The 23,578-nt window shown below is 35.7% G+C and overlaps 1 protein-coding gene and 1 non-coding gene across 15 annotated transcripts in view; both read right to left on the bottom strand.

Annotated features, from left to right (window-relative positions):
- The window catches only part of FAM135A (family with sequence similarity 135 member A), a 144,035-nt gene that overhangs the window by 33,725 nt on the left and 86,732 nt on the right, over window positions 1-23,578 (bottom strand). For 6 of the 14 annotated variants that reach the window (XM_008994639.5, XM_035296043.3, XM_008994641.5 and 3 more), the window contains 4 exons: window positions 19,176-19,331; window positions 4,424-4,497; window positions 2,853-3,007; window positions 270-2,628 (listed from right to left, as the gene is read on the bottom strand). In XM_008994639.5, coding sequence (XP_008992887.2) covers window positions 270-2,628; window positions 2,853-3,007; window positions 4,424-4,497; window positions 19,176-19,331 — 2,744 coding nt within the window. The remainder of the gene's footprint in view (window positions 1-269; window positions 2,629-2,852; window positions 3,008-4,423; window positions 4,498-19,175; window positions 19,332-23,578) is intronic. The other 8 variants (XM_008994642.5, XM_078369501.1, XM_008994643.5 and 5 more) reach the window with 4 other exon arrangements.
- LOC118153336 (U7 small nuclear RNA) lies at window positions 13,907-13,966 on the bottom strand. Its single transcript, XR_004742579.1, has one exon. It is a non-coding gene; the product is annotated as a U7 small nuclear RNA (small nuclear RNA).

Raw genomic sequence — 23,578 nt, 5'->3', positions numbered from 1 at the left:
ATCTCAATTACTCCATACTTCTAAATACAAAACTACTAACGGGAAATTTGTATCAAGAATGTCTAGCCTATAAAACAGCATAATTATTTGGGAACTACAGATCTGTGTGGCCAAGGGTATATTATGTTCACTTCTCCATTCTGATAGTTATCAAAGAAGCACTTTTTGTATTACAGAAACCAGACAACAAGGTAGATAATCCTTCGGCACTATCTATGATATTACATGTATATATTTAGCAGCAGGTACTATTATGTTCCATTACTTACGCTTGTATTTGAGGTTTTGGTGAACTTTCATACCAGGAAACTGAAGAAGTGAAGTTGTAAGAAGTACTGCTTGGCTGCTTTGTAATGGCATCAAATTTACTTTTGGAAGAATATTTAACACTGCAAGGAGACTCTCGTGGTGCAGATGGGAAGGACAAACAACCAGAAGTACAGACAGTAGGCATATTTATACCATCTCTCAGATAGTCACTGTTCATTTTTTCAGATTTTATAAGTCTTTCTTCCATTAATTCATCTCTGCTTGTATAGTGAGCATTTACTGTTCCATCCAAAGCTGAATTATCTGTTTCTTCATAGTACCCATTTTGTACCATTTGCTGATCCTGCTCCTCTTCCTCATCCTCTTTACTCTGTTCCTGCTGAAGATTACTAATTTCTTTTTCAGAAGTTTCCTTCTGAGGGCTAAGTGCATTGCTGTAGCTAACAGCACATGTGTCAGAAATATCTGTATTGCTTTGAGAACCGAAATAATTTTCCACAAGCCCTTGCTTTACTATATCAGTACTGGCTGAAAAAGGATCACTTGTACCCAGATGAGTTTCACTTTCAACTGTAGGGATTTCTGAATATATTTGTTTGATATTTAATACATCATTATTTTTTCTTTTCACAGTTCTATCTTCACTACCATCTGTACTAGTAGAAATGGAACCTGAAATGACACATGGAGTGCCTAAACAAATCAGTTTTGAATTTAATGTAATTGCTGTCCCTGTAGAGTTACTAGATTTATCGGGACTCTGGGAGCCTTTACACACAGTATCCGAGTTAGGTTTGGAGCTGCAACTACTTTTCACATCACTGGAAGTATCTTCATCTGAAAAAACAAATTTTAAAGGGTCTTTAATGCTTGAATTTAAGGAATGTATTGCTACAGTTTCATTGTCCAAGTGCCCTGAAAATATAACACTCTGCTGTTGCAAAATGATACTTGACTTTTTAGCATCATCATCTTTTGGCAAACCAGTCATTCCTAGATTTAATATGGTTTTGCTATCACTTAGATGACATTCAGGTACAAAAGATTTCTTAGAATTTTCATCAGGTGACAGTTCATCATCAGAAGGTAGAGAATTTATAGATGTCAAAGATGACTGTATTTCACTTAATGCACTTGTACTCTCAGTACAATGATTTCCTAATGAAAATTTAACATTGTAATCAGGTTTCATCAAAAGCTGAGGAAATAATCTTTCATTATTGTAAGGGCCTTGTCCTTGCACAGTTTCAAGGACTAAATCAGTGTTTGGATGTGTCGCAAAAGAACTTGGTTCACTTTCAACACCCGAATCTGAAAATCTAGATGAGGCATATGTGGAATTAATATCTGGTAACTTAATTGTATCTCCACTTACTACAACATGATATTCTTTTGTAGAAGGGGCAGGTAGATTACTTCTTAATTGAGTTAATGATTCTCCAACAGAAAGATACTTTGCTTCTTGCAAAGCTTCCTTTTGAAGTGTTACTTCTATAGATTTAGATTTACCATTAGATTCTAAGGACTCAAAGTTGGGTAGTAAATTATCCACAAAGATTTCTTCTTGTCGAAGCTCTGTCCAAGGTCCTAGTCTGACAGTTAGTTTCTCTCCACTGAAAGAATCTTTACTACTGGGCTTTATTTCAATTGTTCCTACTCCCAAAGATGGGGTTGTTTGATGATCATGGCAATCATCTGATGACCTTCTGGATGCCAGATTGTGTTCCATTTGTGTAATTTCACTATCGTCCTGGGAGATACCAAGTTTACCTGAAATGGACAAATTTGCACAAAGATTTAGGTTGCCAGAGTTCAAAGGATCAAACTGGTCTGGTTGCATATTTTCAATATCTGGAGACTTTTGTTCAGTTCTCTCTGTATTAGTTGGAAAATAGCTAGCTTCCTTTTGACTTGTCTGTCTCATGTAGGTCTTTGGGTCAAAATTATGTCCACATATTGTGGGATCCAGACCTTCCTTCTGACTATGTGAAGGATTGCCTTCAAAGCACTTAGTGAGATCATTTGATGCTGTACTTTTCAAACATTTGTAGCCTACCAAAACCACAGAATCCTTAGAGTTCTGTTTTATTAATTTTTTTGTGTTTTCAGGTTTCATTGTTTTCATAAGCTTAGTAACCTTAACCTTGGATTTATTTGATTCTTCATTCTTTCCTTTTAGAGATTTTGTTAGCTGCTTTTCACCTTCTGTATACCAAATACTGGAGGCACCAGCAGGTCTGACTTTCAACTCTGGGCTAGAAAGTCCTGCTACAGAGCTTTCTTCAGTCTCATATTTATCCATTTTACTGGACTCTGATCTCTGAAGATTCTGAATTCCCATCCAGGGTGCATCTAAGTCTTTTATCCAAAGAAAAGAAGATTCAGGTTTAAAACAAAGTATAAGAACTCATATGATTAAAAGTACTTTTTCTAACTATAGCTTTCTAATATCCTCAAACATAAATAAATAAAACTAGAGGGAAAAAATCTGTTCCACATTAGGGAATTATTTTATGTATATTAGGAAGAATATACTGAAAACTATACACAAAACTTGTATATTTTAGTTAGATTACACTTACCTTCAGTAACTGAATCTAAATACCTATCTTCAAAGATTATAGGTAATGAATTGAGATCTCCATCTAATTCACTACATTCAATAGGTAAGGGTGGAAGAGAACTGCAGAAGGAAGTATTTTTGATAGCGGTGCACATCTGTAGATGACTCTGAGCACTGAAAAATATTTCTTAAATCAGATTGTAATTAAAAAAAATTATACCCAACTCCCCTTTAATGACTCTACCCTTTCCCTTGCCTCTTCCATTCTTATCTCCCATCTGCAAGACATAACCTCCTTATGAAAGAGCTGCTTGGTCAGCGATTAAGTACTGGTAAAATGAAAATGATGATTTGCTGGCAATAAATTGACTTATTAAATTACAGACTGATAATTATTTATGTAATTCCCATTATATTCTTCCATACTTTATGTTATTTCAAAGTAAATTTCTATGCTTAATATCTTAACTTAATATAAGCATAAAAGAGAACTACCAAAAGTTCAACTGCTTAATAATCATTTGATGACAGTGCTGGGAAAAAGATGTGTTTCATTACTACTATTTCTACTCAACATATATTGACAAATAAAATTAACAGTTATTTAAAACATGATGCATAATTTTCTAATACAAAACAGAAAATCTTGTCTTATGGAAAATTTCAAACGAATCAAAGAATACTATTAAAAAACCCCACATACATACCACCAAACTTCAACAATTAACATGTGTGTTTTTTATCAACACTCACTGCTTACCCTGACACTCTATTATTATTTACAGTTTTTTTGTGGTATAATTTATATGCATGGAAATATAAATATTAGTGGTATGATTTTGACAAATGTATATATGATACAGAACATTTCCATCTGCTCAGACAGTTCCCTTATGTCTTCCCAATCCAGCACAAGTCAACACCAAGAAAACCACTGTCCTGTCTTTTTTTTCACCTTAGTTTTGCCTTTTCTATAAATTTATACAAGTAGAATCACACAGTATTCAATTTTTGACACCTAGCTTTTTTCGTTCAGCATAATATCCTCAAAATATTCTTTAATGGCAAAGAAAACCAGGAATAAATCTACTCAGTAGGAAAGGCAGAAGGCATTTGTTACGGGTATTTTAATTGTAAATCATTTGCAATTATAGAAAACAGTATTTATGAAAATATGAAATAAAAAATGAACATAAGAAATTCTGACTTGTGAAAATATAGATGAAAATATGTAATAAAAAATGATGAACATAAGAAATTCTGATCTGTGAAATAAAGATAGAATATGGCCAAATGGAAGGCTAGAGCCAAAGTTGTAAAAGACTACCAAGATTATGGCATATCTGAAAAAAAGGAAGGGAGAAATACAGTGCATTATGTTTCTTTGTCTGTAAAGCATGGGGCTTTTATGAAGTAATTCATAAGATGAAACTCAATTTGACTAAAGATGTGATTTCTGAAATTCAAATTCTCTTAATTTCTTTTACTGTTAATACTGCATATTCTGTCACTGATAAATTCTGAGACACTGACACATATCTTATATAAAAGAAAATAAAATATTTTTAATTTTGGATTTATACTACTCACTGAAGTTCCTGATATGCAATGGCAGCTTCTCTTGGATGCTCAAAACAAAAGAATGCCTCCGAAAATCTGCGTACCTAAAAAATTCCAAAAGAGAGTATTAATAACATGGCATATTTAAAAAGTCAACCTGGCATCTTATGGTAGGGAGAGAAACTGCCTCCATTAGGCCTTCCATAATCACCCATCAGAATTAAACTTCCCTTCTCCCTCTTCAGTGTTGCCAAAGCACTGAATTTTTGTACTGCATGAAATAAATCTGAAAAGCATATATAAATATAAGCTATTATGATTACCATTATAGCCTTTACCACCTTTTGTCTTAAAATAATTATATATGTGAATCGTCTCCCCTCCTAAATTGTAATGTTCTTTAGAATTGAAGCTGTAGGCCAGGTGTGGTGGTGCTTGCCTATAATCCCAGCACTTTGGGAGGCTGAGGCGGGTGGATTACTTGAGGTCAGGAGTTGAAGACCAGCTGGCCAACATGGTGAAACCCCATCTCTACTAAAAATACAAAAATTAGCTGGGTATGGTGACAGGCACCTGTAATCCCAGTTACTCAGGAGGCTGAGGCAGGAGAATCACTTGAACCTGGGAGTCAGAGGTTGCAGTGAGCCAAGATGGCACTGTTGCACTCCAGTCTAGGCGACAAAGTAAAATTCCAAAAGAAAGAAAGAGCGAGAGAGCGCACGCATATTACAAAATCCAGTACTTGGTAAATAAATGTTGAATCTAGATGAACATTTCTTCCATTACATTTGTATTTTAACCCTTTCATTTTTAATTATGAAAGAAAAGGCTCTGTCAGCTACTGGAGCAAAATTAAGCAACAGGAGCTGGAAAAGATGTCTTGTTTGGACAGTACAGAGAGGGGAAATTATATTACATTTAAGATTATTTTCTAAACAAAGTATCATCTAGGATCCTTTGGTTTTAAATGTATAACAAATTAGAGACCTATTTTACTTGTTGTCAATATCCTGGCCAGATGAATTTCTGACTTACTAAACTTGTATCCCTAAGCAGATAAACCTGGGTCTTCAGATAAACAAGTCAACCAAGGAGGTGGATGCAACAATTTTTATATGTTGTCCAAATGCTTCTTTTTTTCCTCTCCAACATTAAAGGAAAGATGAGAAAAAAAGAAACACATCAGCCTGTCTGCCTATCTATTAAGATGATTTTCTTTGGGGCTATAAAGCATGAAAAAAATGCATCTTTACGTTATCTGGATTCCTGCAGTTGCAGCTGGACCCCCAAAAACTGGTTAGCTGTTTTTCCTTCTCTCTCTCCCTTCCCTAAGTCCTACAATAATTATTTCTTTACAGTACTCTACCTCACAGTCTCGAAACTAAAAACTTCATTCTCATTCTTTGACTTAAAACACATAAAAACTCAGTGTCAAATTGAATGATAAAGAAAAAAACAAAAAAACTCTAGGATGATATTATCTTTGTTTAATAGGTGAAGAAACGAAGACACAAAAAGATTAATTATTTGGCCAAGATAACATAGCTAGTAGGCAATAAACCTGTGCTTCAAACCAAGATTTGACAAACCAAATCTTGTGCTCCAAACCTTATCTTTTTCTTTCTGCATTAAGACTCCTTGTTATCAGAAATCCTTTTTTTCCTCTAAGCACCCAAACGAAGTTCTTTCTAAATTCACTCTCAGCATAATTACCATGCTGTAGTTATTACAAGGGTATTAACTATAGAGTTTGGCCATAACTAAGGTATGACTGCCACCTGATGGCAATATAGTTTATTTTCAGGCAAAATTTTGACAAAGAAAAAAATTTTTAATTTACAGATTTAAACTTCCAATATGGGAACTATATATATATTACTGCTTTATATATGTATACATTTGGGTGCATTTTTTATGTTTATAAAACATGAGTTTTGTGTGCTCAATTAAAAAAAACTTATTTGGCAACGTCAATTATTCAAAAGCTAGGAGGAAGAAAATAGCTGAGCATTCAAAGTATTTATTAATGCTTCACAGAGTTAAATACTGCTGTATCTGTGTTCATTCTAATAATGCTGTTCAAATTGCTAACGCAGTATTTATTATAATACAATTCTATATGTGTACATTCAGATTAGATTCTAATCTTGAGTGCAGGGTCTCTATCTGATGGATTATATAGTATCTATGCTGCCTTGAAAAAAATAAGCACCTTGCAAATGTTTACTGAACAAATGTTTTTAAGTCCTTGCACTACCTCATAGCAAAATACCATAACGCCCTTTTATTACAAAGCAGATTTATACTTATTATTTGATACGATCCACCTGGTTTCAGTTATTTGCTTTCTCAATCCACAGCACATTTAAAGAGCAAATTAGACAAAGAAAAATGAAGAATTAAGAAGTATAAATGAAAAATGAAGAGGTAAGTACACGGGCAGTTTCAAGAAATAATAAGAATGTGATGAAAAAAAAATCTGCCTAGAATTTCCCTATAAAAGATCACACAAAATAAATAAAAAATTAATATAACTTGAGATCTTTTAATGGATATTCCCATATCCTGGTATTTTTAATAACATGGAATATCAGTATATTAAAGTTGAGTGCATTAAAACTCATGACAACTAAATCATTATCAAAGGACTAAAGTATGTTTAGTATAGGCATACCTTGGAGATATTATGAGTTAGGGTCCAGACCACCACAATAAAGTGAATACTGCAATATGAATTTTTCAGTTTCCCAGTGTATATAAAATTATGTTTACACTATACCGTAGTCTATTAAGTGTGCAATAACATAACATCTTTTTTTTTAAAAAATGTGTATACCTTAACTTAAAAATATTTTATTGTTAAAAATGCTAATGATCATGTGAGCCTTCAGCTAGTTTTGCTGGCGGAGGATCTTGCTGATTAGGGTGGTTGGGGTAGCTATTGCAATTTCTTAAATTCAACAGTGACATTTACTGCATGAATTGACTCTTCCTTTCACAAAAGATTTCTCTGTAGCATGTGATACAGTTAAACAGCATTTTATCCAGAGTATAACTTCTTTAAACCCACAGCTTTTTTAACTAAGTTTATGTAATATTCCAAATTTTTTGTTGTCATTTCAACACTGTTCACAGTATCTTCACCAGGAGTAGATTCCATCTCAAGAAACCACTTTCTCTGTTTATCCATAACAAGCAACTCTGAATCTATTCAAGTATGATCATGAGATTGCAGCAATTCAGTCACATTTTCAGACTCCAATTCTAATTCTAGTTCTCTTGCTTCTTCCACCACATCTGCAGTTATTTTCTCCACTCATCTTGACCCCCTCAGTTACCTATAAGAGTTAGAATCAGGCCGGGCGCGGTGGCTCACGCCTATAATCCCAGCACTTTGGGAGGCCAAGGTGGGTGGATCACGAGGTCAAGAGATCAAAACCATCCTGGTCAACATGGTGAAACCCCATCTCTACTAAAAATACAAAAATTAGCTGGGCATGGTGGCACGTGCCTGTAGTCCCAGCTATTCAGGAGGCTGAGGCAAGAGAATTGCTTGAACCCAGGAGGCGGAGGTTGCAGTAAGCCAAGATCACGCCATTGCACTACAACCTGGGTAACAAGAATGAAACTCCATCTCAAAAAAAAAAAAAGAGTTAGAATCAACCTCTTCCAAACTTCTGTTCATGTTGATATTTTGACCTTCTTTCTTGAATCATGAATGTTCTTAATGGCATCTACAATCGTGATTTTTTTTCCAAAAGGTTTTTCTTTTGTTTTGGCCAGATCCACCAGAGGACTGACTATGTATGGCCAGCTATTGCCTTACAAAATGTATTTAGTAATAAGGCTTGAAACTCAAAATGATTTATGGATCACATGGGCTGAAGAACAGATGTTGTGTTAGCAGGCAAAAAAACATCATTAATCTCCTTTATCTCCATGAGAGGTTTTGGCTGAGTAGGTGCAACGTTAATGAGCAATAATATTTTGAAAGGAATCTTTTTATTCCTGAACTGCAGGTCTCAACAGTGGGCTTAAAAAGTTTAGTAAACCATGGTGTAAATAGATGTGCTGTAATCCAGGCTTTGCTGTTTTGTTAATAGAGCACAGAGTAGATTCAGCATAATTCTCAGGGGCTCTAGAATTTAGGAACGGTAAATGAATATTGGCTTCAACTTCAAAGCACCAGCTACATTAGCTCCTAACAAGAGAGTCAGCCTGTCCTTTAAAGTCATGCACTGACTTCTCTTTTCCAGCTATGAAAATCCTAGATGGCATTTTCTTCTACTAGAAGGCTGTTTTATCTCCACTGAAAATCTACTGTTTAGTGAAATCACCTTCATCATTTATTTTTGCTAGATCTTCTGGATAACATGCTGTAACTTCTCCATCAGAACTTGCTGTCTTACCTCACACTTTTATGTTATGGAGACTTCTTGCCTTAAACCCCAACAACCAATCTCTATTATTTTCAAATTTTTCTTCTGTAGCTTTCTTACCTCTCAGCCTTCATAGAATTGAAAAGAGTTAGGACTCTGCTCTGATTAGGCTTTGGCTTAAGGCACTGTTGTGACTGATCTTCTATCCAGACCACTCAAACTTTTTCCACATCACTATTAAGGCTGTTTTACTTTCTTATCATTTCATTAGAGAAGCATTTCAATTTCCTTCAATAACTTTTCCTTTGTATTCACAAGTTGGCTAACTGGTGCAAGAGACCTGGCTTGTAGTATATCTTGGCTTTCAACATGCCTTCCTCCCTAGGCTTAATCACCTCAAGCTTTTGATTTAAAATGAGAAACTTACTTTTCCTCTCACTTGAACACTTAGAGATCATTGCATATTAACTGACCTAATTTAAATATTGTTGTGTCTCAAGGAATATGGAGACCCAAATAGAGGAAGAGAGATAGAAGGAATGCTAGTTGGTGAAAGAGAACAGATACAACATGTATTAAGTTCACTGTCATACATGGGCACTACTTGTGTTGTTTCAAAACAATTCCAATAGTAACATCAAATATTATGGTTAGCATATTTAAAGAAAAAAATTTACTCATTAAAGATCACACTATTGGCTGGGCACGGTGGCTCACACTGTAATCCCACCACTTTGGGAGGCCGAGGCAAGAGGATCACTTGAGGGCAGGATTTAGAGACCAGCCTGGCCAACATGGTGAAATCCTGTCTCTACTAAAATGCAAAAATTAGCAGGGTGTGGTGGTGGGCCTCTATAATCCCAGAATCACTTGAACCTGGTAGGCAAAGTTGCAGTGAGCTGAGATTGAGCGCTTGTACTCCAGCATGTGTGACAAGAGTGAAGCTCTATCTCAAAAAAATAAAAAATCGGCCGGGCGCGGTGGCTCAAGCCTGTAATCCCAGCACTTTGGGAGGCCGAGGCGGGTGGATCACGAGGTCAACAGATCGAGACCATCTTGGTCAACATGGTGAAACCCCGTCTCTACTAAAATTACAAAAAATTAGCTGGGCACGGTGGCACGTGCCTGTAATCCCAGCCACTCAGGAGGCTGAGGCAGGAGAATTGCCTGAACCCAGGAGGCAGAGACTGCGGTGAGCCGAGATGGCGCCATTGCACTCCAGACTGGGTAACAAGAGCGAAACTCCGTCTCAAAAAATAAAAAAAAAAATAAAAAATCACTCTAAAATTTATTTTTGGATAGATTTATTTATTGAGACAGGGTCTTCCTCTGTTACCCAGGCTGGAGTGTGGTGGCACATCACAGCTCAACACAGCCGCAACCTCCCAGGCGTGGGTGATCCTCCCACCGTAGCCTCCCAAGTAGGTGGAATGACACATGCACCCCACCATGCCCAGCTAATATTTTTATTTTTTGTAGTGATGGGGTTTCCCCATGAAGAGCCCAGGCTGTTCTCAAACTCCTGGGCTCAAATGGTTCACCCACCTCAGCCTCCCAAAGTGTTAGGACTACTGGTGTGAGCCATCATCCCCCGCCTGGATAGACTTATTTACTGCAAATGCTAGACATGATTTTTATAAATATACATAAAAGCTAGAAAACATTTTGTTTATGTTCATAATTACAGTCAAATTGGAAGTCTGCCCAAACCTTGTAAAATATAAAAGTATCAAATTATATACTATAAATAAGCAATATGTTCCAAGAAGTACTTTTACTTTATTTAGAAAATGACATTCACATAGTTATACTCAAAGAATACCAGATCAAGCAGTTTTAGCAATGAATATCTCTTTTTAAAAATGCAAACTTCATAACATTTTGAATAAACATATCATTGTAAAGAGGTTCTTTAAGTGGAAAGAATGGCTATATGAGCTATTCCTAACTCTTTCCCTCTACTAGAACATAAGTTGCATCAATACTGTTGAAAATACTATTTTATGATATTAAAATCTCAATAAAAGCTAGTAAGAATTCACTGACACTCTGGATTCCTTACTGGAAGGTAATGGCTACACATTAGAATCTAGAATCCTGCTAATCCATATGGCAGCTTTAAAGCATAAATTTAAAAAACATGCTCCTTCTACAGGCAGATACAACTAGACTCCAAGGAGGACAGGTCAAATTTCAGTTACCACTCTTTCTAGGTCAATTCTCTTATTTAGGGAATACCCTAACCCTGTTAATCACTTGGAGAACTTAAAAAAATTTCCCTAGTTCTGGACCTCATTCACCACTGACCTTTTTAAAAGTTCCCCAGGCAATTCAAATGTACAGCAAGGGCTGAAAACTTCTATTTTAACATTAACTGAGACCACGAGAGTAGAACCTGCCCTCCTCCTTCTGCAAACAACTATAAAACTGGTTAAAACACATGAAGCAACTTTTTCAAGCACTGAGGAACAAGCACTAGACATGCAAAACATCAGGAAAATACAATGTACAAGCAATAGATAAAATCAGCCAATAGAAAGAGACACCAAGATAATTGAGATGTTTGAATAAGCAGGCAATTTTTAAAAAATAAACTTAATTTTTTTACAGCAGTTTTAGGTTTACAGAAAAACTGATCAGAAAGTACAAAGTGTTTCCAAATTGCCCTTCCTCCCCACCCCTACCCCATCCAGCTTCCCCTATTATTTATATCTTGTGTTACTGTGGTATCTTTGTTTCAACTGATGAACCAATATAATATACTATTATTAAAGTACATTATTTACATTAAGGTTCACTCGGTGTGGTATATGGGCTTTGAAAAATACATGACACATATATACCATTACAGTATCATACAGAATATTTTTACTGCCCCTCTAAATCCCCTGTGCTCTACCTTCCTGTCCCTCCTTCTATCCCCCAGAGCCCCTGACAACCCAGATCTTTTTACTGTCTCCACAGTTTTTCCTTTTCAGAATGTGTATAGTTGAAGTCATCCAGTATATGTAGATTTTTCAGGTTGCCTTCTTTCAGTCTGCCATATGCTTTCAAGGTTCCTCAATGTCTTTTCATGGCTTCACTAATCATTTCTGTTTATTGCCAAATAACATTCCATTGTATGAATGGACAACAGTTTGTTTATCCAGTTACCTATTGAAGGACATTTTGGTTGCTTCCAAGTTTTAACTATTACGAATGAAGCTGCTATATGTGGAGGTTTTTATGTGGACATAAATTTTCAGTTCATTTGGATAAACACCAAGGGCTGTGATAGCTGGATTTTATGATGAGAATATGCTGTTTTTTAAGAAACTACCAAAGTGTCTTCCAAAATAGCCATCCTATTTGTGTTCCTACCAGGAATGAAAGGGAGTTCCTATTGCTTCACATCTCACCAACATTTGTTTTTCTCAGTGTTTTGGATTATAGCCATTCTTATAGGTGTACAGTGGTTATCTCATTTTAATTTGTAATTCTCTAATAACACATGATAATGGATATTTTATTTCCCCCATGTAGAAGACTAGAGTTGGATATTTCTCTTCCCCCCAGGTCAGTGAGCCTCTAGTAAGATACTTTCCACTGAGGCACATTTTGTTAAAGACAGAATGTTTTGGATGTATTTCAAAATGGCTACATTCCCTCCCCACCATCTGGAAGTATGAGGGGCTTTTCTCCAATTTTCACTGAAAGAAGCTGGTAGGGTTTTTGAAGGTGAAAGTCATGAAAGTATGGGATTCCCTAAGATCCCCCCCTCACCCCTGCCAGGAGTTTTTAACTCATCTGTCGATACTGAGTCTCTAGAAATTAATCAATTATAAGTTTCCTATTGCAGGACTGGCTACATCAGTGATTTCTACTCATGAGTTTTTATTCCTTTAGATGGGATTCTCTGTAACTGGTTATTAGACTCTCCAATTTTGGGGACAGGAGTTTGCCTGTGACCTTAATCCTTTGATAAATATAAGAGTTGTTGATTTTTCAGTTCATTCAGCTTTTTTGTTGCTAGGATGGGAGTAACAACTTCCAAAGCTCTTACATGCTGGATCAGAAACTAGAAGTCTAAGTAAGCACTTTTAAACAATAATTATAAATTGCCCAATGACTGAAAGAAGCTGGTAATAAAAAGTAAACAGATAGGGCTTCTCAGTATAAAAATGGAACTATTATACATGAAGAGAATAAAATAGAAATTTAAGAAGTAAAATATATAATATCTGAAATGAAATATTATTAGATGAGATTAAGAGCAGATTAGTCACTACAGAAGAGTTAATGAATTTGAAGTCAGAATAACAAATTATTCAGTCTGAAGAGCACAGACGAAAAATTGCTAAAAAACAAGGGATCAAATGACATAACATATATATAATTAGAGTACCAGAGGAAGAAAAGAGGGAAAGAAACGGGGTAGAAAATATATCTGAAGCTATAATAGCAAATTTCTTTAAAATTGATAAAATAACCTAGAGCCCCGAGAATATCAGCAAATCCCAAGCAAGATAAATACAGAAAAACAAACAACGACAATACAACTGCAGCAAGGTGTATCATAGTCAAACTGCTGGAAAACAAAGACAAGGAGAAAAATCCCAAAGGCAGCCAGAGGGGAAAAACAGTATAAATAACTGACTTTTTATCACACTACAGAGGTCAGAAAATAATGGCACTTTTTAAAGTACTCAAACAGAGGGGGAAACTGTCAATCCAAGGTTAAACAACACCATTGACCAACTTGAGCTGATTGAGATTTATAGAATACTCTACCTAAAACATTTGGCAAAGCATAAAGTCAATATATGTAAAAATCAATTATACTTCTATATCCTAGTAACAACCACGTGGAAAACAAAATTTGAAACCATTTATAATAGTATCAGATAATATAAAATGCTTATGAGTAAACGTAAGGCATAAAAACTACAAGAGCAGGTTTTAGATAAATTGAAGAAGGTTGAAATAAATGGGGAGCTAAATAGAAAGCCATATTATGCCCACAAATTGTCTGAATCAATATGGTTAAGGAGGTAATTGTCCCTAAATTGATCTATAGATTTTACTCAGTGTAAACTGAAATCCCAAGAGGATTTAAAAAAATAAAAATTGACATGATTTAAAATTTCTGCAGAGGAAAGATTTTTCAGTAAAAACCAGAAAACCTGCTAGACAAATTCTAAAAGAGCTGTTACTTGATTTAAAATTTATATAGAAATGCAAGAGATCTAGAATAGCCAAAACAATCTCAAAAAAGAAGAAAACCTTGGACGACTTATGTAACTACCTGGCTGCAAGACTTATTATAATATTCCATAATAAAGTTAATGTGGTATTTATTAACATAAAGATGTGTAATAGGCCCATGGAACAGAAAAAAAGGTCAAGAAATAGACTCATGCTTATTAGTCAATTGATTTTCAACAAAAATTCTAAGGCAATTCAATAAAGAAAGAAAAGTCTTTTCAATAAATGATGCCAAAAAACCTGAATAGAAAAAAAAAAATGAATCTTAAGCCATACACCTCACACCAAATTAAAAAATTAATTGAAGATGACCCAAGGTCTTAAATATAAGAGCTACAATTCTAATGCTCCTTAAAGCAAACATAGGATAATATTTTTCATGATCTTGGGCAAAGATTTCTTAGAGAGGATAAAAAAGCACTACACATAAAAGAAAAAAAAAGATAAATTATTAAAAAAAGATAAATATTCTCATCAAAATATATTACTGAGAAAACAAAAATATAAATATTTCTGCAACTTAGTTCAACTGTGCTCCTTCTGAATTTGTTAACAGACAGCATATACTTTATTGTAGCTAAGTCTGTCCCTGTACAAACACTGAATGTCCTTTTGACTACTTCAGTTCCTGTAGGCTTAGCACTGTATTCTCAGAAGAACAAGATATTTTATTAGCAAAGTTTCTCTTAAATTGCTAAGTGGGAGCCAGATAAAACAATGTTACTATGTCCACAGTTTTAGTGATACATTGCAGGGCAGGGAAATAATTATTTCTGAGTAACATTAGCTCATTTTCTTATTCTGTCTTTATTATCCTTCCATGATTCATTTATGAATTAAAATAGGCCCTATCTTGGTATCCAGAATGGGGTGAGAAAAGAGAAGGTCTAGGTAAAATTCCAAAGTTGATCTTTAGTATTTTAGTTTTCCTCAAACCTAATTTTTGTCTTAGTTCTCTTTGTCCCTTCTTCTCAAAGTTGTGTTCATCAACTGCTCTTTAAGTTTACCTTCTTGTTCCTATTCCACCCAGAACAGCTTCTTTCCCACAGAATATCAAGCTATAAAGTTGCCTCTAATCCTTGCAACCATTCTCTTCCCGGAACTTCCGTTTAGGTGAGACAAAGTATTAATAGAACAATTTAATGGAACTCTAATTTTTCTCCAGTAAAAACATAGTTAAAAAAAATACTCTGTCTGCTTGCAGGAACTAAATAAAAATGTAAAAAATAAATAAAAATGGAAAAACAAAATTTAAAAAAAAGAGAAAAAAAATACCCTGAAGATTACCTTTCCCATGTAAAACTATTACTTGCTGCTGGCCTTTACTTCTTACTGGTCACTAAAATTAACCTTGAAACAGACTTTTATTTTGTGGAAGAGGTATCGACTCTCCTCTTAGCTTTATAATGTAGGAGTTGGCAAACTACAGTCTGAGAACAAAATTTGGCCCCCCACCTGTTTTTGTAAATAAAACTTTATTGAAACACAGCCACATTTACTTATTTGTATGCTGTGTCCATGGCTACTTTCATGTTACAACAGAGCTGAGCTGTTTAGACAAAGATGTGCGGCTCCCAAAGCCCAAAATATTTACCATTTGGTCCTTACAGAAAAACCTGATTCTTGTTCTACAGCATAGAAAATTGGGTCACTCGTTGTGTATTCTGATGTACTTTTCAAGAAAACTTTGCCTGAAGTATTGGTATGCATTCAGCTCACTTCTCTATAGAGGTGTGCTGGCTTTCAAGTTCTAGTCAGAGTCCTAACTTTCCAAAAAAAAAGAATGTTGTGAGATCCTTTAATCCTTATCGATGTCACTTTAATTCATCCTGAAAACTGGCTACATTTCTGATACTGTCACCATAATTCGTTGTTGTTCAAAATCTTGATAGTGAGAAAAGATGTTCATGAAAATTGTTGAAAAAATACATTCCATTCATTATGCTATTCATTCTAAATTACTACATTAAGATGATGCCAGACAACCAGTAAGTTGAATACAGTGATTAGGCCATTTTATCCATTGTAGAATCGTTTTTATTTAGCCCTTTAGAGAAGGTGATTGATTTCTTTTAATGAAGAAATTCTAAGAAAAAGTCCTATAAAACAACAGTATTTGATATACGGATCCTGTTTACTACAATATAGCAAAAAATAATGAAACAAAACAAAACATACAGGGAGAAAATTAACACCATCAAAAATTGTTTTTTTTGAAAAGACTAATACAATAACAAACTTCTAGTGAGACCATTCAAGAAAAAGAAAGGCACAAATAATTAGAAACTAGTATAAAATCAAAATGAAACTAGAAAACACTAGATATTATAGATATCAAAAAGATAACTGAAGGATACTAGGAACTACTTGATGTCCATAAATTAACAAACTTAGAATGGGCAAACTCCTTGAAAAATATATCAAAACTGATTGAAAAAAATATGTAGTATCACCCCAATACTGTGTCATCTTAATCTTATCACCAGGAAATATAATACAAACCCAAACTGAAGAAATAGTTCAAAAACTTACTGGCCAATACTCCTCAAAAGAGGCAGTCATGCAAAGATAAAGCATTAGTCCAGATTAAATGAGTAAAGGAACATGAAAACTGAATCAATCTGTTCTGAATTTGATCCTGGAAAAAGTTGTTATGCCAAACATTAGTAAGATGAATGGTAAAACTTAAATATGGACCATATATTAAATATCAATATTGTATCAATATAAAAATTCCTAAAGTAGATCAGTGTATTGGTTAACTAACTTGGGGTATATATGTTGAAGTATTTAATGATAAAAGAATACGATGTCTTTAATTATATTGTTCAGGAAAAACAATATATATAAGTATATATGTATGTATATATTTATATGTGTATCTACTTACAAAAAAGATGCAATGATAAAGCAAATGTACCAAAATGCTAATTTGTGATTCTGCTGAAAATTATATAGGAGTTTTTTTTTGAGAGGGAGTTTCACTCTTGTCACCCAGGCTAGAGTGCAGTGGTGTGATCTCAGCTCACTGCAACCTCCACTTCCTGGGTTCAAATGATTCTCCTGCCTCAGCCTCCCAAGTAGCTGGGATTATAGGTGCTCACTACCATGCCTTGCTAATTTTTGTACTTTTAGTAGAGATGGGGTTTTATCATGTTGGCCAGACTGGCCTTGAACTCCAGACCTCAGGTGATCCATCCTCCTTGACCTCCCAAAGTGGTGGTAGTACAGGCATAAGCCACCACTCCTGGCCAACATTTTTAAGCTTTCTCTAAGTTTCCAATTATACTTTAGAAGCTTTACAGTTTTGCCTTTCACATTTAAATCTTCAATCCACTTGGAACTGAATTTTATGTGATATTTACCACGTGGATATCCAATTGTCTCAAACATCATTTATTGAAAAATCTGTTTTTTATACTGATCCACATATGTTATGCACAAAAATGTCTATGTCCATGTCTGGCCATTCTCTTAGTTTCCTTCTATTCTAAAATTAAGACCTCTAGTTCATTATCAAATAATAAAAAGTCAATGAAAACAAAAAACCATGAAATGAGAGAGGATCTATTAGTAAAATCATGTAAGAGACAAAGGACACAGAAAAGTATTAGAAATAAAAAAGAAAAAAGTAATCTTATTAGAAATGGGCAAAAAGATTAGAATAGGCATTTCATATGGAGCAAACCTGCATAACCAATAATCACATAAAGCAGTGCTCAACTGCATGGGTCATCAGAGAAATGCAAATTAAAGCCACAGTAATATACCATTTCACATCCATCAGTTTGGCAGTTTAAAAAGCTTGGCAATATCAAGAGTTGGAGAGTATGTGGAGTAATAAACCATGCTGGTGGGAGGGAAAATTGATACAACTCTGAAAACTGTCACATTAGCTAGTAAAGTTGAAGTTATGTAGAGCCTATGACTCAGCAATTTCCCTCAGAGGTAGGTATTTCAGAGAAACTGATATGTCAGAAAAAATACAAAAGAATGGTCATAGCAGTTTGGTTTGTAATAGCTACAAGTTAGAAATAATCCAAGTATCTATCAATAGTACAATGGATAAACAAATGTGAGTATATTCAAATGTAATTGAATACATTACAGCGATGATAATGAACAATCTACAGGTACTACAAAAAAGATGAATTAATCTCCTAATGTGTTATGCAAAAAAGCAAGATACAGAAGAATATTCATTGTACAATTTCATCTATATAGAATTCAATAACAGGTGGAAACAACCTCTACTATTTAGTGTGCATACATAAGTGATAAAACTAAAAGAGGAGGAACTCATCATCACAAAAGACAGGATACTGATTACTTCTAAGTTTTAGGAAGGGTTTAATAATTGGAAAAGACAGAACATTTGTAGTATTGAAAGTGTTCTACTTCTTGATCTGGATAACTGAAAGGGTATATGCTTTGAACTGTTTGATAAAATGTGCATGTTTTATGTACTTTTCTGACTTTGATTTTATGTTATGTTTTATAATTAAGAAAACTTTTTTAAAAAAGAAATGTTTGGAGAAATTCACAGTATGTAAAGCAAAATTACAGTGCATGCAGAGCATATAAGGAAACAAGATAGAAAGATAGATATTTAATATGTCCAAATCTCGAGATGCTATATGATAAAACTGTATAGAAATTCTTGCATAATGTCCATACCAGGTCTACGGCAAACATATATGTGTAATGTGTAAACTGCTCCCTCCATCCTGCAAAGTTCATAATACACTTTCCTATATTAGGTAAGTGATAGAGAGAAGAAGGGAAGGAAAAGGAAGAAAATGAGAAGAGGGAGATAGAAGTTTCAGATAGCTCTCTAGTTCCTGATTCCTGTCCCTAATGAGGCTTGGCTATTAATTCCTATTCTTAGGTTCCAGGGGCTATCACATATCATATATTTTCCTATTTTACTAACTTAGGTGGTTTTTCTTAGCAGCAGGGATTTTGATTGAAATAGGTCATATGCTTAACTGTATTGTTCCACTGTATTATTAATTTTGGAAGTCAAACAATAACATAATGATAAATGTCTCTTTTCTGATTTATATATACAGGTAAAAATCAGGTTTTTTGTTCACAAAAAATTTCTAAAGTAAATAATACTCATTAAAATGCTCTGAAATCACTTTTCTTTAACTTACCCTCAAAGTATGGTGCTCTTGTGCTAATAATATTCTTAGTTCTTCATGCAGTGTTATAACTTCCAGAAACTGTCCCCATAAAGCCATCAGAAGTGAGCAAAGTTGTGCAAGATTCATATTTATAAGTTCTGCCAGTTCATCAGGATTCTCTATTTTCTGAAATGAAAAGAAAAAAAGAATTTCACTACTTCCCGAGATTTAATGTAACATACTTAAATATAATGTTATTGAGAATATTAATATAAAGGCAAATTTGTGGTTTAAAAAAGAAATGTGCATTTGCATATGCATGCACATGTGGGCAGAGAGAAAGATCAATTGACAATGGTTGTTTTACTTAACTGATATGTACTGAAGTAATTTTCAAAAATTTAACCAACATTTCAATATCTAAGATGTCTTGTTAACTGAAATAATGTCAATTGTAAACTAAAATTACAAATTAGTATTCTATAGAGAATGATCAGCTCCTAACACCAAAATATTGGGAATTTTAAACACAGCATTCAAATAAGGAGAGTTATAATTTTTCTTGAAATATAATAATTCTTAAGATTTTTCCTTCAATCAGCTAAGAAAAATACTTAAAATATCTATGATTCCTCAGAAAAAAACTGAGATACTTTCTGAAGTAGTCCTTTTCTCTCACTCCTATGTTCTTAGGTTCTACTTCACCTATGAGTAATCCTTCTACAGAGTTGTCAAACACTTATTTTTCTTTTCTAGCAATTCACTCACTTGTTATTTATTGAACACACTTTAAATGCTAATGGCCTAAATTATAGACATACAAAGATTAATATGAGAAGTTCACAGTCTAGTGAGGAGAGAAAAGCAGATAAACAAACTATAATAAAATGCTATTATTAGGACATAATCCAAAGATGGCCGAATAGAAAATGCTCCAATCTGCAGCTTCCAGTGAGATCAGTGCAGAAGGGGGGTGAGTTCTGCATTTCCAACTGAGGTACTCAGTTTATCACATTGGGACTAGTTAGGTTGTGGGTTCAACCCACAGTGGGGTGAGAAGCAAGGTGGGGCACTGCTTCACCTGGGAAGTGCAAGAAGCTGGGAGACCACCCTACCCAGCCAAAGGAAGCTCTGAGGGACTGTGCTACCCTGGCCAGGTCACTATGCTTTTCCCACAATTTTTGCAATATGCAGATCAGGAGGTTACTTCCTGTGCCTAAACCATCAGGGCCCTGGGTTTCAAGCACAAAACTGGGGGGCTGTTGGGCAGACACTGAGCTAGATGCAGGAGTTTTTTTCACAACCCAGTGGTGCCTGGAACCCCAGCAAGACAGAACCATTCACTCCCCTGGAAAAAGGGTTCAAGCCAGGGAGTCAGGTAGTCTTGCTCAGTAGGACCCACTCCCATGAAGCCCAGCAAGCTAGGAATCACTGGCTTGAAATTCTCACTTCCAGCACGGCAGTCTGAAGCCAACTGGGGAAGATCAAATTTGGTGGCAGGAGGGGAGTCCACTAAGGAGGCTGGAAGGTTTGGACTGGGCAGAACTTACCACAGCATGGAAAAGCAGCTGCAGCCACACTGCTTCTCTAGATTCCTCCTCACTGGGCTGGGCATCTCTGAAGGAAAGGTAACAGCCCCAGTCAGGGGATTACAGATAAACTCTCATCTCCCTGAGACAGAGCACCTGAAGGAAGGGGCAGCTGTAGGCACAGCTTCAGCAGATTTAATCGTTCCTGCCTGCCGCCTCTGAAGAGACCAGCTGATCCTGACAAGAGGAATTCTCTGAGTACAGTGCACCAGCTTGCTAAGGGACAGACTGCCTCTTCAAGTCTCTGACCCCCTTGCCTCCTGATTGGGAGAGAACTCCCAACAGTGGTCGACAGACACCTCATGTAAAAAAGCTCTGGCTGGTATCAGGCTGGTGCCCCTCTGGGACGAAGCATCCAGAGGAAGAAGCAGACAGCAATCTTTGCTGTTGTGCAGCCTCCACTGATGATACCCAGGCAAACAGGATCTGGAAGACCTCCAGTGAACCACAGCAGACCTGCAGAAGAGGGCCCTGACTGGTGAAAGAAAAACTAACAAACCGTAATAACATCAGCATCAACATAAAGGACTCCCATACAAAAACCCCATCCAAAGGCCATCAGCTTCAAAGATTATAGGTACATAAATCCACGAAGATGAGGAAAAACCTCATCATGCAAAAATGCTGAAAATTCCAAAAACCAGATTGCCTCTTCTCCTTCAAATGACGGCAACTCCTCTCCACAAGGACACAAAACTGGACAGAAAATGAGATAGACAAATTGACAGAAGTAGGCTTCAGAAGATGGGAAATAACAAAATCCTCTGAGCTAAAGGAGCATGTTCTAACCCAATGCAAGGAAGTGATAAACCTTGATAAAAGGTTACAGGAACTGCTAAATAGAATAACAGTTTAGAGAGAAATATAAATGACCTGATGGAGTTGAAAAACACAGCAAAAGAACTTTGTGAAGCATATACAAGTATCAATAGCCAAATTGATCAAGTGGAAAAAAGGATATCAGAGATTGAAGATCAACTTACTGAACTAAGGTGTGAAGACAAAATTACAATAATAAAAAATGGAAAGGAAGGAACAAAGCCTCCAAAAAATGTGTGACTATGTGAAAAGACCAAACCTGCAACTGACTGGTTTATCTGAAAGTGACAGGGAGAATGGAACCAAGTTGGAAAACACACTTCAGCATATTATCCAGAACTTCCCCAACCTAGCAAGACAGGTCAACATTCAAACAAGAAAATACAGAGAACACCACTAAGATACTCCTTGGGAAGAGCAACCCTAAGAACACATAATCCTCAGTTTCACCAAGGTTGAAATGAAGGAAAAAATGCTAAGGGCAGCCAGAGAGAAAGATCAGGTTACCTACAAAGAGAAGCCCATCAGACTAACACTGAATCTCTGTATAGAAACCCTACTACAAGCCAGAAGAGACTGGGGACCAATATTCAACATTCTTTTTTTTTTTTTGATACGGAGTTTCACTCTTGTTACCCAGGCTGGAGTGCAATGGCGTGATCTAGGCTCACTGCAACCTCTGCCTCCTGGGTTCAGGCAATTCTCCTGCCTCAGCCTCCTGAGTAGCTGGGATTACAGGCACGTGCCACCATGCCCAGCTAATTTTTTTTTTTGTATTTTTAATAGAGACGGGGTTTCACCATGTTGACCGGGATGGTCTTGATCTTGTGACCTCGTGATCCACCTGTCTCAGCCTCCCAAAGTGCTGGGATTACAGGCTTGAGCCACCGCGCCCAGCCCCAACATTCTTAAAGAAAAGAATTTTCAACCCAGAATTTATATCCAGCCAAACTAGATATGAAATTCATAAGTGAAGGGGAAATAAAACCCTTTATAGACAAGCAAATGCTGAGAGATTTTGTCACCACTAGGCCTGCCTTACAAGAGCTCCTGAAGAAAGCACTGAATATGGAAAGGAAAGACCTGTACCAGCCACTGCAAAAACATACCATATTGTAAAGACCAATGACACTATGAAGAAACTGCATTACCTAATGGGCAAAATAACCAGCTAGCATCATGATGACAGGATTAAATTTACACATAACAATATTAACCTTAAATGTAATGGGCTAAATGCCCCAATTAAGAGATACAGACTGGCAAATTGGTTAGAGAGTCAAGACCCATTGGTGTGCTGTATTCAGGAGACCCATCTCATGCACAAAGACACACATAGGCTCAAAATACAGGGATAGAGGAAGATTTACTAAGAAAATGTAAAACAGATCTTATGTTTAAGTCTTTAATCCATCTGGAGTTAATTTTAGTGTAAGGTGTCAGGAAGGGGTCCAGTTTCTGCTTTCTGCACATGGCTAGCCAGTTTTCCCAACACCATTTATTAAACAGGGAATCCTTTCCCCATTGCTTGTTTTTGTCAGGTTTATCAAAGATTGTATGGTTGTAGATATGTTGCATTGCCTCTGATGCCTCTGTTTTGTTCCATTGGTCTATATCTCTGTTTTGGTACCAGTACCATGCTGTTTTGATTACTGTAGCCTTGTAGTATAGTTTGAAGTCCGATAGTGTGATGCCTCCCGCTGTGTTCTTTTTGCTTAGAATTGACTTGGCTATGTGGGCTCTCTTTTGGTTCCATATGAAGTTCATGGTGGATTTTTCCAGTTCTGTGAAGAAAGTCAATGGTAGCTTGATGGGGATAGTGTTGATTCTGTAAATTACTTTGGGCAGTATAGCCATTTTCACGATATTGATTCTTCCTAACCATGAACATGGAATGTTTCTCCATCCGTTTGTGTCCTCTCTGATTTCGTTGAGCAGTGGTTTGTAGTTTTCCTTGAAAAGGTCCCTTACGTTCCTTGTGAGTTGTATTCCTAGGTATTTTATTGTTTTTGTAGCAATTGTAAA

This window comes from Callithrix jacchus, chromosome 4 (assembly GCF_049354715.1).
Source record: "Callithrix jacchus isolate 240 chromosome 4, calJac240_pri, whole genome shotgun sequence".
Taxonomy (NCBI): domain Eukaryota; kingdom Metazoa; phylum Chordata; class Mammalia; order Primates; family Cebidae; genus Callithrix; species Callithrix jacchus.
The sequence above is the reverse complement of the archived record's forward strand: the minus strand, read 5'-3'. Positions and strand labels throughout refer to the sequence as shown.